The 17,885-nt window shown below is 41.9% G+C and overlaps 1 protein-coding gene across 1 annotated transcript in view; it reads right to left on the bottom strand.

Moving 5' to 3' along the window:
• unc13b (unc-13 homolog B) overlaps nucleotides 1-17,885 on the bottom strand; it is a gene marked incomplete in the record, with an annotated part of 145,224 nt that overhangs the window by 8,803 nt on the left and 118,536 nt on the right. Inside the window, 6 exon segments of the mRNA XM_023961185.1 lie at nucleotides 11-64; nucleotides 143-266; nucleotides 412-558; nucleotides 648-736; nucleotides 4,851-4,871; nucleotides 5,276-5,341. Coding sequence (XP_023816953.1) covers nucleotides 11-64; nucleotides 143-266; nucleotides 412-558; nucleotides 648-736; nucleotides 4,851-4,871; nucleotides 5,276-5,341 — 501 coding nt within the window.

Here is a 17,885-nt window from a genome sequence, read left to right on the forward strand (position 1 = left end):
GAGAAGTTACCTTTAGTTTGGAGAGCTGTCCCAGGTCTTTAGCAGCAGACAGTATCTGTGCTCCCTGAAAAATTACAAATATATTAATTTCAGACTTTTTTTCAAAATCAAATATACAAGGAGGGGTATAAACCAAACTTACGAAGGTGTCATTTCCCTGTGGCAGGACAATCGTCTTCTCCAGACTGGTCATTACTATCCGCCATAGCTCTTTAAGAACTCGCTTCAATACAGTCTTTTCACAGACAGTGGCAAACAGAGTTAATCTGCAAAAACAAGCAAATGTACAAAAGTCTCCAACCAAAATACAGGGATCTAGAGAGAAAACTTTATGTTGCAATGATAAATTACATGGCAGAAAAACTAAATTTAAAGCCAAGCTTTATTATAAGTCATACTAGAGCCGCATACTTTCCATCCAGAAAATCCATAAGTGGTCGCAGCATGTTGTCTGAGTCGGCATCCACCTGGTTTTTGGTGTTGCCGTTGAGTGGCCCTTTGATTTGATACAACAAGGACGCCATCTGTCTCATGCAGTCATTGATACAGCTTTGGAAACTAAAGCAAAGGAAAATTATTAAATCAGATCAAATACATGATGGAAATAAATGTGAATAAATAAGTAAAATATATACATATGAAAATACCTGTTGCCAAATGTCCTGCTGAGGTCGTCCAGCACATTGTTCAGCCTAACTTGCAAGTCGTACAATAGGTCACTGGCTTCTGTGTCCATCTGACACACAAACATACAACAAGAAAAACCACAGCATATTTTTAACTTCACAGCTTTTACTGCAGGGTCTGAGGAATTATTTGTGTCTCATAATTAAAAAATAAAATTCGATATCGGAAAGGCTTTTCATTTTCACAGTGAAGCTGCGTTTGTTGGCTCAAAAATAAAATGAAAAATCATTCAGCCAAACGGCTTTTTCTTTTTTTCTTCTTTAAAACTGCTCATTCTGTCACTAAATAAAAATAATAAAAAATTATATTTGACATTTTCAAAAAGTTCTCCAGTAAATCTGTGGCAAAATTCAATTAAAAATATCTAATTTGACAATTAAATAGGAATAACAAAAATGCTTTTTCATTTTCACAATATAACTGGTGCGAAAGTATAGTGTAGCGAAATCTATGCTAGAGCATTTGAGGGAGGCTTATTTTTAAGGGGCTGTTCGTTTATAAATATATATATATATATATATATATATATATATATATATATATATATATATATATATATATTTAAAATATAAATTAGAGATATGAATCATAATAAAGGAGCTAAATAGTTCTTAAGATAATTAATCTATTTTCACCTAATCTTCTGTACTGACTAATCATGACCTTACTGTCCTACTACAACAAAGATTATCACATAAATTCAGTTTATATTTTAATAATTTTTGAAAAGATAAAAGTTAAGTTAAAAGATAAGTCATTTCTGAAAGTTTGAGGACTGCATCAATTGTATTTTGAGAGCTAATGAGCAGTTTTGTACAGAGACCGTGTCCTGACATTAAGATATAAAAATATATCTTGTTCCCACAGATTAATATCTTGTTCCCACAGGTTATTATGTCGTTCGCACGAAATACTATTCCGTTCCCACAAGATACTATTCCGTTCCCACAAGATACTATTGCGTTCCCTCAAAATACTATTCCGTTCCCTCGAAATGATTAACTCGTGCGAACGCAATAATTATGTCGTTCGAACGCAATAATTAATCTGTTCGAACGCAGTAATTATTTACGTTATAAGTCATACACGCGGATATGCTCTCTGTACACCGGCAAAAGCCTCTTTCAGCGGTAACTTCCGTGTCTCTGTGACCCATATTCGTTCAAAAAAGGAACATGAAAAACAAAAATGAACACTTAATTACTGTCTCAATGAATATAAGAAAAATATCAAAAGATTTATGATAACTAGGCTGCTTTGTCATGCGATAGCTCCTGCTAGGCTACTACTAGCTCCGCCGCAGAGCTCTTTGATGTATGCCGGCATTTGGGCAACTGGCTGGTCTGTTGTCAGACAGCTGATATTGTAGTTTAGGGTCGAATAGGAATAATAATATTCAGGACTTGTCTTTTATTAACTTTAGCAGTCAGTTGCTTTACATTCAAAGGCTATAAGGATACATGCTAACTGACTAGCCGATCATTGATCCTGTTATTAATTTACGTCATAGATTTACAGCAGATACCTTCACATTTCTGTCTGTGTGTGTCTCATTACATTGCATTGAAGACACACAGGATGTTTAGAGAACAGATTTATTTATTTTAAAAAGCACAGAAGCATAAAAAAACTAAGCAAGCGGCTTAGTTTTGCCGGCGTACAGAGAGCATATCCCCGCGTGTATGATTTATGACGTGAATAATTACTGCGTTCGAACGGATTAATTATTGCGTTCGAACGACATAATTATTGCGTTCGCACGAGTTAATCATTTCGAGGGAACGGAATAGTATTTTGAGGGAACGCAATAGTATCTTGTGGGAACGGAATAGTATCTTGTGGGAACGGAATAGTATTTCGTGCGAACGACATAATAACCTGTGGGAACAAGATATTAATCTGTGGGAACAAGATATATTTTTATATCTTAATGTCAGGACACGGGCTCAGTAGTTTTGACCAATTATTCATTTAAATGAATCTAATGACAATCATTGAAATCATCAATGAAAATGACAATCATTACGTCCGGGTCGAGTTGGTCCGGGCTTATCTCTCGCTGACTTTTTAAATAAATATATGTTTATAAAAATGTATACTAAAACGATGTGTGGATACTAAACTAAGTAATACTTGTTATAAATAAATAATTTGGTTAAAACAGAGAAGGCGCTGTAAGGTAATTGCTATATAACTACTACTAAAACAGGAAGCGCAGGAAGCTGGGCTGCAGTAATTCTCCGCGTAATTAAGGGAATGCGCATCAAGATCTCTCTTTCACTCTCTTTGTCTGGCCTCTTATTCTGTGTTCCAGCGTTATTTTGTTGTGCAAATGCATTTATCATGATCATTAAAATATGTAGATTGCGTTTTTTTCTGCCAAAAATACTATGGGATAAATTGAAATTTCAGGTTTGCTTCAAGCTCGGGCCTGCAAATCAAGTTAATTGGTCGGGCTCGGGCTGGGTTGGGCTTTAATGCCCGCGGTCCTGGGTCGGGTCGGGCTGGATTTCTTAGGCCCAATTTTACCTCTAATCTGCACATGCTGCGCTTGCGTGGATCAGCCAGCCATACCGAGTGAGCAGTGATGTAATCACCCCGGCTCTCCCCTGAAACTGCTGACTGGAAATGAATTATGTGACACTTTTTGCGCGGTGAATGCGAAAATGAAAACAGAATCCCCTCTCTGCATTATCCCATTAATAATGTCACAGAATGTGCAGTGTTGAAGTAGGACATTAAAAAGCATGATGGAGAATTGATTTTTCATTTTATTTTTTGGTCAATTGATGCAAGTTAAAAAAGAGACAACAGAGGCCGTTTTTAAAGGATTTAAGCATTTTAAATTTGAAAGAATGAGAGTTATCAAGTGAGGAATCATAACTGTGTACAGCAGGTCAAACACGGTGAAGACTGAAAAAACATTTAATTATGGTTTACTGTGCATCATTATTTTAATGACAATATATGACTGGGATTGAAATGGTCAAAAAGCGGTCTAATTCAACTTTTTTAGTTTTAATCATTGCCGTTTGTTCTGTTTAGTACGGAAGCCAAGATCGGTCTATCTTGTTTTTTTTTCATGCCCGTGTTCTAATGACAATGACATCTATCTACCATGACATTGTTAAAAGAAAACATGTTATTTTTTTCATGATAACTAGACAATAGAAGACGTTATCACTAGAAAACAAATTTCGTTATGTCGTGATAACAAGATACCTAAGAAAATACTATGTTTTTCTACAATGCAAGGAGAAAATGTTGAAGACCAGAAAGACTGATCAATTTGTAATTGACTACTTTTAAAATAAGTTTTAAGCATTTAAAATCAGGATTTAAGCATTCCAAATCAGTCATCGTCAGTTGAGGAGCCTGGCTACATTTGTGCAGACGGTTGCAGTTTAGTGATCCTGTGGTTGTTGTCAATTTTATCAGTGACCAGATGAAAGGACCAGAATGTTACAGAATAATCCAAGAAAGGCTTGAAGGACTGCGTGTCACACAGGGCTTGGTTTGAATTCATAAGAAAAAATGTGTTTTCTCGTGATAAAAAGATTGTAGATGTTGTTACCATGAGAAAATGGGCAACAGAAAGACGCAACGTAGGCCGTTCTTGGCTTCCGTAGTTTTGAATGTGTTGTAGAAAGAATATTTACTTAATAAAAACACATATCTGTCCTTTCCTCATTTTAAATAAGAAAAAAATACCCTTTATCCATCTTTACGGGTAGGATCTCTTTCATCTTTTAGAAAACTCAGGTTTTATTTAACATTCAACAACAAATATTGATGCAGTTGTGTGTCTTAAGGGGTCCAAGTCTGAGAAGCAAAAAGCATCATCTAAATAAAAAAAACAATTCCTGCAGGAGAAAAGTCTGAAAGGAAACATTTGGTTAAACTGTGTCATTTGCTGTTTGCAAAGTTTTTTGTTTTGTTTCCTGTTAGGAGTGCCAATGAACTGCACCTACACTAACCTTTTTGTCTTCAAATGCTTTCTCATTCTGTGGCCGCACAGAAAATTAGAGAGTGGCAGAGGAGAACAACAAAGATGGAATTTGAAATTTCATTTGAATTCCTAAAATTTGGTCTCTATACGATCATGCTACAGGCATTAGGTAAAGTTGCAAAGTGTCATGGCAGTGCAGACAGATAGACCCTACCTTTTCTACTGGTGAATCCATCTTTTTGTGATAAGAGTTTAAAACAAAAAGAGAAAGAACGTGAAAAAAAAGGAAAAAAAATAGAAGTTCTAACATTATAATCTTTGGGGAAAAAAAGTTAAATTAAATAATTACAAACGCTTTCTTTGTATTTAAATACAACATTGACTCCCACCTTGTCCTTGAGTGAATATAAAGACATTTAAACATTGGCAACACAAAGGAGGGAAGAAAGGATAGTTTTTAAGGGGCAGAAGAAAAGGAAACTCCCACAGGTGACATTAAAAATACAGCGCAAAGTAACGGCAATGCAACTGAAGGGTGTTGTGTTGGAAGAAGACTGATAAAACACTGGGATGCTGTTGGGAACAAGCAGCGCTGGGAAAACCGGGATGACTTAAGAAACACTTCAAACTGCAACAAACCTCATCTTCTACTTTCTCCCCTTCCTCCCTTGTTTCCTCCTCCTCCTCATCATCATTTTCTTCTAGCTAGAAGTTGTAGCCAAAAAAAAGCAAGATTTCTTAAAGTCTCTTTTCACTCATGTAAAGAAAGGTGTTTAATTTTGAAAGGATTAAATCATGCCACACAGAAAGGTGATTGCCTAGGTTTATGCAGACATGTGGAACATAATGTTTCCATGTGCAGAGAACTAGCTTGGGATGCTAAAATAGCTATTTCAAACTTAAAAACAAAAACAAAACAGTCTTTACAAAAAAGTATTTATATTTAACTTTTACATGGGCATTGAAATCTTATTTGTGCAAGAGTTTTTTTAAGTTAAACATTTAAAAGTTAAGTAACTTGTTTAACAACATAACCAAGTTGTTGTTCATAGAAAACTTGACAGACTTGTCTAACTTTACTGGAACTTTTGCCCTTTTATATACATGAAGAAAACTTAAGGATACAGTAAATATTTAAAAAATAAAAAAACATTTTATTTAAAAGAACAGTTATTTTAAAATGTATGATAAGCTTGCTATATGTTTTAAAGAACCACTCCGATCGTCTTTTGGTCTTTTTCCAAAGAGTTACCAGTGGTCTTTTGATTATGATTATTCCATTTTTATTTAGCCAAAACCCAAAAAAAAATGTGTTGTTTTTCTTGGATATAGTTTATACAGAGCAGCAGTAGTTCATTAGAAGTACACCTCTGATTTGTGGGCGGGACTACAGACACAGAGTAAGCCTATGCTTAGAACCCATCAACATTTTTACATGATCTCCCGCTATCTTACAGCCCCTCATAACCCCAAACTAACATCACCACTGCAACAAAATTGGAGAGCAATATTGGAGCTATCCAGCTGTACAGTTTTGAGCCAGATACCAGCTCAGATGAGGAAACAAAGATGCACATGGATCTAGTTCTCTACAAGTGGATGCATTGGAATGGATTCAAGCAAGAAGCGTGTGACCCACCAATAGTAGTTTGTATGTAACAAGTTTTTTCCAGCTGCATTTTTTTTGTTGATTCACAATGATTTGAATAAAGAATTACTCAAAACGCAATTTTCAGCTTATTTTTCTTTTTTATGTCCTCCATTACGGGAAAAATGCTAAAAGAACATGTTAAAAAACCCAAAACACTATTTTTAATCGGCGCGCGTCTTAAATGCTGTTGTGTGACTGTCACACCAGTTTTCTTTTTTTTTCTTTAGTTGTAGAAAGCTACTACATTAACAGGCAAGTCATTCTTAATGAAGCTAACGAACACCCTCCCTCCACTTTCTCATCATCCCCCCTAACCTCAAACAATTTTATTTAATCACTATAGAACAAGCAGTTCACATTTGTTGTTTGTCAACCTCCTGTTTGCACCATATTTTCTTTTTTACACCATTAAGGTCCCTATATGACAATTCTTCAAAATAAAAATGCTCCCAGTAGTGTTTTAATTGTGACTATAAAGTTTTTTACCAAAACCCATCAACCTAAATGTCTTAAAAAGCCATATTTCATGTTTATCAGAAGCCTGTTACCAAATGCCGACGGTGCTGAGCTGAGAAGCTCCGCCCTCGATCCCCCCTTTCTGTAAGCTGCGTCTTGCATGAGTAAAGAGCTTAACACAAGGGGGGGGGGGGGGGGGCACAAACAACACCAACTGACAGTAAAAATGTTGAATTACCTTGCACAGCAAATAAATTAAAATCCCAGAAAGAAAGTGACTATTGGCATGTAATTTTCCAAATATGTGCAGCCATTGTTGAACTTTTTTCATGGCCGGACAGACCCAGAGGAAGTGTTAAGTTTAGTATTACAGGTTACGGCTAACCTGTAATACTAAACATTATTTGCACAGTTGAGGTGGCCAGTTTGTTAAGTGAATGGTATCTGTGGTCCAGTAGCGCAATTTGAGCGACGGGTGCACCGCAAACATCTGGCAGCAGCGCGATTTCAGCAGCGCAGTGCAATTTGGTACCTGTCTGAACCAAATCGGCCAACGAGTATATGAGCAAAGCCGGAGCACAGTGCCAGCGTTATTAAGTGTCTAATCAATTATTGTATTCCACAGCACAAGTTCCCTAAATGGATCAGATCGGACAACTGGTCTTACTTTAAAAGGGAACTGACTTGGGGAAACTTGAGAAAGCCATATGTCTCACATATAAATATGGGACGGTATACCATCCTCAATTTCAGGACAAGCTGGAAAGAATAAACCAAAATTTGAAGCAAAAATTGGCAAAAAATTTGGCACAGACCATATTTGACTGGGTTCAACTGCTTTTCATTGCTGTCATGACTTTCAGATGCTCTGTGAATGCTAACACTCAGTTGTCTCCTAATACGCTTCTAATGACACTTTTCAGGACCAGCAGGACAGCTGAAAATGGGCAAAGAGCCCATTGGGTATCAGAACAAACCATATTTTAACAAAACTAAGGCTTTAGTTTCAGCTTTTGCATCCCAGGTAAGAGCCCATGCTCCAGACTCTGGGACAGTAAAACCACCATGGCTAAATGGGGTCTTTTGTAGGTTATTAAGAGGAAGTGGTCTGAGCCTTGCTGGACCGCCCCTTTTCAAGTGGTGGAACACATTTCACAGGCAGTGCAGCTGAGGGGCAAAGGCCACACCGGGTAGCACTGGAGTCAGTGCGCTCCGGCTGAAGAGGCAGGAAGGTCGTAAACCAGGGGTGGCAAACACGCGGCTCTCTGTCAATAAGCTTGCGGCTCTTTGCTTCTCATTATATTTTCAATATGCTGTGACTCATTTCATAGTTTTTTTCCTCTTAAACCACTAAAATCCATCAGAGGGTATTACTAATAAAAAAATAATAATAATGAGAGCTGATGCTGTAGTATTGCGAGATTCGACGAGACCAGTGTGGCAACTCAGCTTGGCGGTGCGTAAGTAGCAGAACAAACATTTTGGTATTATAGCATTTTACCGCCATATCAAATTAGCTGTAAAAACTAACATCTGTAAAAGTTGAATAAGCCTTTTGACAGCCTGGAGGACCTGGAGAATTATATAGACGGCTGCTACAATACCGTTGTTATGGGGAAGACCAACACCACCACTCCTTCCTCCAAACGCGTCCGATCAGGAAGTTCTCCCGGAGCTGCCTCGTCTCCAGGCAGTGGAATCAGTGACGTTTTAGATTCCATCGATAAGAAGCTCTCCAGCCATGATTGCCGCTTGAATCTGCTAGAGATCCTCCATAGAGAGTTCCAAGGCCTGCGAGAGTCTCTGGAGTTCAGCCAGCAGCAGGTGGGGGATCTCGCAGCGGAGAATCAGACCCTCAGATAAACTGTCAAGACCTTGAGCAGTGACACCGCTCCCCTTTCTGAGGAAAACCGCTCGATCAAAGAAACCCTCCTGGATCTTCAGTCGAGGAGCATGAGGGACAACCTGGTGATCTCGGGGATTCCAGAGGAGGCAGGAGAAGACCCGGAGGTCACGGTGAAGTCCTTCCTGGAGGCCCACCTGAAGCTCCCCAAGGAGGAGGTGCAGAAGATCGCGTTCCAGAGGGTGCACCGGCTCGGAGGAAGAAGGTCCGACAACCAGCGTCCGAGACCGATTATAGCCAAGTTTGACCAATATAAGCAGAAGGAGCTGGTGAAGAGCCGCGGCCGAGAGCTGAAGGGGACACACTTTTATGTGGATAAACTCTTTGTAGATGGAAGGCTCTTCCGAGACCCGGAGATCACCCCCTGGCTTTGCTGAAGATCTGACATCTGTGCTGCGCTGAAAACAGCGGCTAAACGTGTTGAATGAATGAAACCGGCTCATCAATCATCCCACCTCCATCTTGTTGAAGCAGTTTAATTTTTCTCCCCTCTCATGTTTCTGTTCTTTGTGTTGTTATGTTTGTTTCTTTCTGTTTTTCTTTACCTCTTTCCAAAGGCAACACGTCCCCCGGTAAGTTGGTTTTTATTTATGCACGGAACGGGCACGCGCGCGCATACAAGCGCGCACACGGGCATGCACACACAGGCATGCACACGCAACCAGCTCACACTCGCGGACATCCCGCAAACACCTCACATTAGCCCACATAGGACACATGCAACATGCAGCCCACACAGTCAGGAAATGCTCACGCACACAAACGCACAGTGTTTCTTCATCGATCAGCGGGCACGCGCACATGGACCGGCACACGCTCTGTTTAGCCTTACATTTTCTTGGTCAGAGCAGTTATGAACAGTCTTAACATCGTTAGCTGGAATGTGCGTGGACTTGGCTCTGGGCCAAAGAGGATGAAAGTGTTATCTCACCTGATTGATCTTAAAGCAGATAAAGCATTACTGCAGGAGACCCATTAATGTACACCATCAAATCACCTCCTGTGCTGCTCACAATTTCCAGTCATATATTCTTCTAGTTATAACTCCAAGCAAAGAGGAGTTGCTGTTTTGATTAATAAAAACGTTACATTTACTCATAAGGATACAGTTACTGACCCAGAAGGTAGATTTGTAATTATTAATATATCCATTCAGAATAAGGACCTTTGCATAGCCAGTATCTATGGCCCGAATGTTGACGACTCTTCCTTCTTTAACAGATTCTTTACCTCACTCTCGGTTCACTCTGACTCCACAATCATTATAGGAGGAGACGTCAATCTGATTTTGGACCCTGAACTTGACAGACTCAGCACAGCAGCAAACTAGCGCACATGGCGGTCTGCAAGTATTCTAAAGCAGTACATGAATGATCTGGGTCTCTGCGACGCTTGGCGCTCATGTCATCCAAGCACTAAGGAGTTCACCTTCTTTTCTCCAGTTCACCACTCACACTCCCGTTTAGACTATTTATTAATCAGTAAATCTCTTTTAAAAGAAATTAAAAGTTCAAACATTCATCCGATTATTATCAGTGATCATGCACCAGTCTCTGTAAATATTTCTAGGGAAATATCCACACCCTCAGGTACAACCTGGAGGTTTAATACGTCTCTGTTAAAGGACCAGGAATTTATTTTATTCTTTAAAAAAGAGTGGGCAACCTTCCTAGAATTCAACAATACTCCCGATATTTCCCAGTGTCTTCTTTGGGAAACAGCAAAAGCAGTCATGAGAGGGAAAATCATTTCTTATTCAACGCATAAAAAACGCAAAGAGAAAGCAGATTTATTAGAATTAGAAAATAAAATCAAAACCCTGGAGACTGCTTATGCTGCTTCTGCACAGGAGCACATTCTGGGAGATCTGAAAAATTTAAAGCTGCAGTTAAATGAAATCATTAATAGACAAACACAATTTCAAATATAAAGGCTACGACTTGAAAAATTTGAAAAGTCTAATAAATCTGGCAAATTTCTGGCTAATCAGCTTAAAATTAATAGAGAAAAATCAACAATCACTTCTATTATGGACCAAACAGGAAATGTCACTCATGACCCGGTCAAAATTAATAACGCAATTGAAAACTTTTATAAAAACTTGTACACATCACAGATCAATCCGTCAGAGCAAAGTATTGACTCATTTCTTAATAATGTAAACCTACCCAGGTTAAATGAGGATCAAATCACAAACTTAGACTCTCCGCTCTCGTTGTTTGAACTTCATGAAGCTCTGTTACTTATGCCTAATGGTAAAGCACCAGGGCCTGACAGCTTTCCTGCTGAGTTTTATAAAGAATTCTGGGAACAGCTGGCACCAGCGTTTTATAAAACGGTCACATCTATCAATGAAAGTCAATCACTACCACCTAACATGAACTCAGCCAACATAATCCTTCTTGTAAAACCAGACAAAGATCCCAAAAGTCCTTCAAGCTATTGCCCCATTTCTCTAATCAATGCAGATGTAAAAATTATCTGCAAAGCATCAGCACTGAGATAGAAAAAATCACTCCTCACATAATTGACTTCAACCAAACTGGATTCATCAAAGGCAGACACTCGGATGACAATCTCCGAAGACTTGTTAATATAATACACTTTGCCACCATTAAAAACCAGGAAATGACTATGCTATCGGTGGATGCTGAAAAAGCTTTTGACAGAGTAAACTGGAAGTTCCTTATTGCTGCCCTCCATAAGTTTGGTTTTGGAGAATCATTCATCAAATGGATCAAAATATTATATCACAACCCCGATGCATCAGTTAGAACTAATAAACAGACTTCCAACAGGTTTTTTCTTGGAATAGGAACCAGACAGCGTTGCCCACTCTCTCCTTCTCTTTTTGCTATATTTATTGAGCCTCTAGCTGCAGCAATAAGACAGAATAAGAGCATTAAAGGAATTAAAACCAAACACAGCCATCATAAAATTAGTCTCTATGCAGATGACATATTACTGTTTTTAAGTAATTTACACTCTGTAAATGAAACAGCAACAATCATTAATGAATTCTCCTCTATATCAGACTATTCCATTAATTGGAATAAGTCTGTTTTATTACCACTGAACAGTAATGTGGAGCAAAGACTCACAATACCAGTTAAATCAGGAAATATCAAATATCTAGGTATCAATTTTCCCCCCAAACGATCAGAACTGGTGCAGCTAAACCACACCCCATTACTGAAAAACATACAGGACGATCTAACACGCTGGACCAACCTGCCTCTGTCCCTTATGGGCAAGGTAGCCACGGTAAAAATGAAAATCTTACCCAAAGTTAATTATCTATTCTCAATGATTCCCACACAACCACCACTAAAATGGTTCAAAAAATTAGACTCATCCATATCAAGCTTTTTATGGAACAATAAACCTGCAAGAATCAGTCTAAAATCTTTAAAATCTGCAAAAAGCTGTGGAGGATTAGAATTACCTAACTTCCACAATTACTTTCTTGCAAATAGATTACAATACATCTTAAAATTGTTAAAAAATAATCCAAAAACCAACTCATGGTTAGACTTGGAACAGGCGTTATGTGGAAATATCAACCTGTCAGATCTACAATCCTGTTAAACAATCCTGTTAAAAAACAGGATTGTTTCCAAAGTATTAATATAAACGCCACTTTAACAGCCTGGTGGGAACTTCTCAAAATATCAAAATCATCAATTCAACCGTGCAAAATGACACCCATCTGGAACAATCCAGACATCCTTATAAACAAAAAAATGATCCACTTCCCAGCTTGGCAAGCAGGGGGCATAAAACAACTAGAGCACATAATTATTGATAGAAGATTTATAACCCCCCAGGAACTTCAAGACAAACATGGAATAAATAGCTTCTTGGAATATCAGCAACTTAAATCAATTATTACTAAAATGTTTAAATACAGAGACAACGATTTAAAGCTACCAGATGTAGTTACCTCTCTGATTAATTTCTCAATGAATAAAACTCTCTCCAAAATATACAAACTTTTATGTAATTTAGATAATAATATTTCACTTCCGACAACAAAATGTGATGCAGATTTGAGCATCAGCACAGATGAAAGCTTCTGGTCAGAACTTTGTCTAAACAACTTTAAATTGACAAAAAGTCCAAATCTGCAGCTAATCCATTTCAAAACTCTTCACAGAATTTACTACACTGGACAGAGGATGTTCAAGATGGGTCTCAGCAACTCAGACATTTGTCACCACTGTGACAGTAATCTACCCGACAATTACATGCATGCACTATGGTTCTGCACGCCTGTCCAGGCTCTCTGGCAGCAGGTATGTGCCGATCTATCAGTCTGTCTTAAGGTTTCAATCACGGCTTCACCGTCACTTTGTGTGCTTGGTGACATGAGTGCCATTGATATAGAAGGAGGATTAGGCTCTATAATTTTCATAACTCTTTGTATTGCTAAAAAAACTATTTTAATAAATTGGAAAAACAAGAAAAATATAAATATAAGTCAACACAGAAATCTGCTGCTTGATCATATCAGCTTGGAAAAAATGTCAGCCCAAAGTTCAAGTAACTTTGAAAGAATTCGGTCTCTCTGGTCTCCCATAGCTAACTCCATGACTTAGGGGGTGGGGGGGCCTGGTCGTCGCTGCTCCTTGCCCTTCTGCCGTGGTTCGGGGTGGGGGTCGGGGCTTCCGGTGCCTGGCGGGGGCTCCGTTGGTCGGGGGGGTCGGGTCCGGTGCCTAGGTGGGGCGGGCTGGGGCGCTGCGTGGTCCTCTGGGCTTGGGTGTGGGGGTGTGTGGTGGGGGGGTGGGGTGGTGGTCTGGCTTGGCTTGGGGGGGTGGTCCCTTTGCCTGTGCTGGGAGGGGGTTGGCGGGGGCCCTGCTCGGGGGGGGGGGCCCAGTGGCGCTGGATGGGCTGCCCATCTACACCTGGGGCTGGGATCGGGCCTTCCCTGGCTCTGGGACGGGACGGCACAACCCTCTTGGGGCCCCCGGTCGCTCTGGCTGTCATCCGCTTCGGCTGCAGAGTCTGGGGTGGGGTGGGGGGCTTGTCGGCCCTGTCCTGTGGGGGGGGCGTTCTGGGGGGGGGGGGGGGGGTTGACGGGTCGGGGTCTCCGCTGAGGCAATCGGCGGTTGCCCCGGCCAGTTGGCTGCCTCGGTTCCGTTGAGGCCTGACCAGAGCTCTTCTAGGGCCGGCGTTTGAGGGTGGGGGCCTGGGCTTGCTCCGGGGGGGGGGGGGGGGGGGGGGGCGCTTTCTGGCTCCTCTCTCTCTGTGTGGGGTGGGTGGTGCTGGGCCTGAGGTGTCGGCGCCTCCGGGGGTGGGGCCCCTGGGCTGGGTGGGCCTGGCCCCTTTGCTGGGGGGGGGCTGGGGGACGGCTGTTTGACCACCGGGGGACAGTCTACCAGCTGTCCCCAACTTACCCCCTTCCTCATATAACCTCATATTAGGGTGAGGGGGGGTTTAGCCTGCGATGCGCCTGGGGGGGGGGGGTTACTTGGCTGTGGCCCCTTCCTATGGTTGCCGTATGGAGTGGGCCCCCCCCTTTCGGTTTTATTTGCACCTCAGACATGTAGGGCCCTTGGTAGGGGGGTTGCTTGAACATCACTGCCAGTAAGCAGCAGATGTCCTCCTAGCACCCTACCCGCCAATTTTAACCGCACCTTAGACAGTTAGTGCCCCTTGGTGGGGAGGGTGAGGGGACATCACTGTGAGTAATCAGGAGATGTCCCCTTAGTGCCCTAGCCGCCAATTTTAACTGCACCCCCCCTTAGTACACACACCCCTCCCCCTTCAATATATACATTCCAACATAAACACACACACATGCACACACACACCCTCTCAAACACACACACACACATTTTGTAAGGAAGGTGGGACCTAGGACCATCTGTCCCCTACCCCTTCCCTGGTGGGGTGTACGGGCCCCTTGGCAAAGGCGGCCGTGTCGCCTGGGTGCCGGTTTCCTGCGCCCGCGGTGCTCTCTCCGCGCAGGGAGGGGGTTCACATTACACCTGAGCCGGGGGTGTTCGTTTCCCTGGGGGGTGGGTTCTGGTCCTTGCCCCTGAACGCTGGGCCCCGCCAAATTTCCAACTGTGGCCGAGCCTGGTCGGGCCATATTTACAACACCCCTTGTGGGCGCCCTTTTTTCCCCGGGGTTCCCCCTTCCTGGGCGGGGGCGGCGGGCCCCGGCCTTGCTCCTACCTGGACCAACCGTGGGCCGGGTGGGTTGCTGCCTGGAGTGCGGAGCGGGTCTCCCTTGGGGGGTCCTGGCTCGTACCTGGGGTTGGGGCAGGGGGATGCCCGGAACTCCTGGGTGGTGATGGGGTGCTCGTCTGGGGCTATGGGCATCCTTCTCCGGTGGGGCCCTGCGTTGGGCTCTCCCGGCGCGGCGGGGGGGCTGCTCTCCTGGTTGGGCTGGGGCGGCGCTCTCTTTCCCTCCGTACCTCCCTGCTCTCTGGCTCTGGGGGCCTCCCGGCGGTCCTGCTGGCCCTGGCCTGGGTGGCGGGCTTGGTCGCCCGGGGGGCGGTTGTTCCCTGCCTGCTCCCGTGTGGCGTTGGGGGGATTCCGGCTGCTGCTGCTGCTACTGCGGCGGGGGTCTTGGGGTGGGGATGGCTGGGCACTCTCCCTCCTTCTTTTCACATTCCACCATCCATTTTAGAAGAACATAAACACTCACCTGAGCACAGGTGTTAGCTCTGCAGTAACAGTTTGCATGATTGAATGACTGAAATATTTCACACTAGTTGGTTTTAGGGCATAAGTATGCATGTGAACACTATCTGTTTTGTGTACATGTCGACATTTCTGCAGCTAGCAATTGTGTTGATAACATTTGAGTGTGTGTGTGGACAGGCCCTGCCCTTTTTGTACTACATTTGAACCTTACCGTAATGATAAACAACCAGTAAACTTGTTGCTGTATGCTGCTTCATGGTCTTATCCCCCCTCCCCTCCTATTATCACCCTCCTACCACCCCTCTCTCTAACGTCCCTCTCTCTTCTTCCCTTCTTTCCTTTTCCGTCCGGTCCAACACCCAAGATTTTCAAACATGGTTGAAATTAATAAAGTTTGCCCTCAATTACAAAAGGGGTTTATTCAGACATACCTCTGGTTTGTATGAAGATTAATCACCCCTATTGTTAAAGTAAAATATGTCCAACACAAAAGGCCCTCAGCTCTCATCTGCCTGCCCAGCTGTTGGACAGGACGAGTTATAAAAAAAACAAAAACAAAAAATTAAATAAAAATAATAATAATAATAATAATAAAATTAAAAAAAAAAATAATAATAAATGTTATTTGGCAGTGTGTGTGTTTTGATGGTGCTCCCGACACATACGTGACCGCCAATCATTTGCGCCGGATACGCCCAATGCCGGAAAACATAGGTAAACATTTGATGTGCGTGCAGACTGTTACCCTCATTGTCAAAATGGCAAAATTCAGAGTACAAAGATAAACAGAGGTAGTTTCTGGAAGAATGGGAAGATTCTTACTTTTTTACTGAACGGAATGGCAAGTCATTGTGTTTATTATTATGAGCTTTTGGAAGCAGTAAAATTGTTCATGGCAGAAAAGAAAAAAACGTATACTGGGGAAAATTAACAACTCTTCCAGATCTGACACAAATTGTCTCTTCTATTAAGCTTTTCAAAGTGCACATTCAAAACGGCAATCATCTCACTTTCTTTCTTTGCAGAGATCACAGCAGAAGGCTGCAATCAAAATAAATAAAGCGCAGAACATGACACTGCTTGCGCAACTGGACGGAAACTTTACTTTGTGGTTTGAGGACTTGCTGCAGAAACAATCGCAGATCACTTTTCTCATCGACCCTTCTAATGCAGAGACTGACTGCCTGAGATCCCCGCTTGTCACTGATGAGGCAGCAAGCAAACTGGAGATGATTGAGCTGAAATCTCTTTTGAAAGAAGGCCCTGTTACGTTTTGGAGAACGGAAAAATACCCGTGTGTAAAAGAGCCGCTCTCAAGCTGCTGTTGACTTTCTTCTTAATATATGTATGGGAGTCCCTGTTTATTACTTTGAAACACATGAATTCAAGGCATTGGTCCGTTCTGACTGACACTCACATAAAGGAGCTGATCAGAGTGGCTACGACTGAATATAAACCTGATCTGCAGAGGATTACTACAAACAAGAGAAATCCCACTCGGATCATCATCCCATCACTCCAGCAAGGGAAGAAATTCTGAGATGTGGTTTGGAAAACACACCTGATTGAGCATGCCTGTGTGCATATTTTAATATTCCATCAAATATCTGTTTTTCATGCAAAAAGTCAATCATTAGTTTTTACATAAAAAAAGAAAAAGAAAAGTTATAAAAGTAAAACATTTTTTACTGAAGGTTAAAATTAAATTGATGCTACACACATCTGAAATGTAATGTATTTATTGTGAATATGAATTACTAAGGCCCTATTTACACTGCATGGTTCAAGTGACCCAATTCCGATGTGTTACAGATCGGATATGACCAGTGGACGTGTAAGCAGGAAAAAAAAGAGATCGGATTCAGGCCTCATTCATATGTGGTAATAAATCGGATACGTGCATTTGCGTGTGCCATGTAAGCAGACAAATCGGATATTCCCCAGTAAATGTGAATCGTACGTCAGTGACGTCAACACAGGTGGACACCACCAACTGAGATCACATGACTTATTATAGGTGCTTTTCTGCGCTGATTTTGCTGTTCAAGAACAGCTGGAGCCCCATCAGCAGTTCCAGCAGATTTTGCCATGCTAAACGTTTGCCGTTTGGACAGACAAGTGTCTTCTAAATGTGCTTTTATTACTGTTGTGATTAGTATTAAGGGCCTGCTCGCTTATGATTTTTTTAATCCGTGCGGTCAATGCTTTTTTCTTAGCTGCAAGGACCGCGAAGAAGGATTATCATTATGCTAACATGCTAAAAACATTGGGAGTGGGGGGATTTAAAACTCCGTGCGGGCAAGGCCGCAATGAGCATCTTAGATGTAAATATATGGGAATTACATCAGCCCTTATTTTGTCTGGACACCACTGGAAACACAAATTCATATGATGGTTTACAGTTTCTCAGATCTGTGTAGCAGCACTTCCACCTTTGGCGATCCGGCTGCCGGTCCGAAGACAAAGCTACTAGTCCCGGGGGAAATTTTGACGTACCGCGGTGCGTCTGAAGGAGGACCGTGGGAGGCGGAAATGCTGCTACGTAGTCCTGAGAAGCTTTTGTTAGCAGCTTAGCTTGTCCCCCC

This window comes from Oryzias latipes, chromosome 12 (genome assembly GCF_002234675.1).
Source record: "Oryzias latipes chromosome 12, ASM223467v1".
NCBI lineage: Eukaryota > Metazoa > Chordata > Actinopteri > Beloniformes > Adrianichthyidae > Oryzias > Oryzias latipes.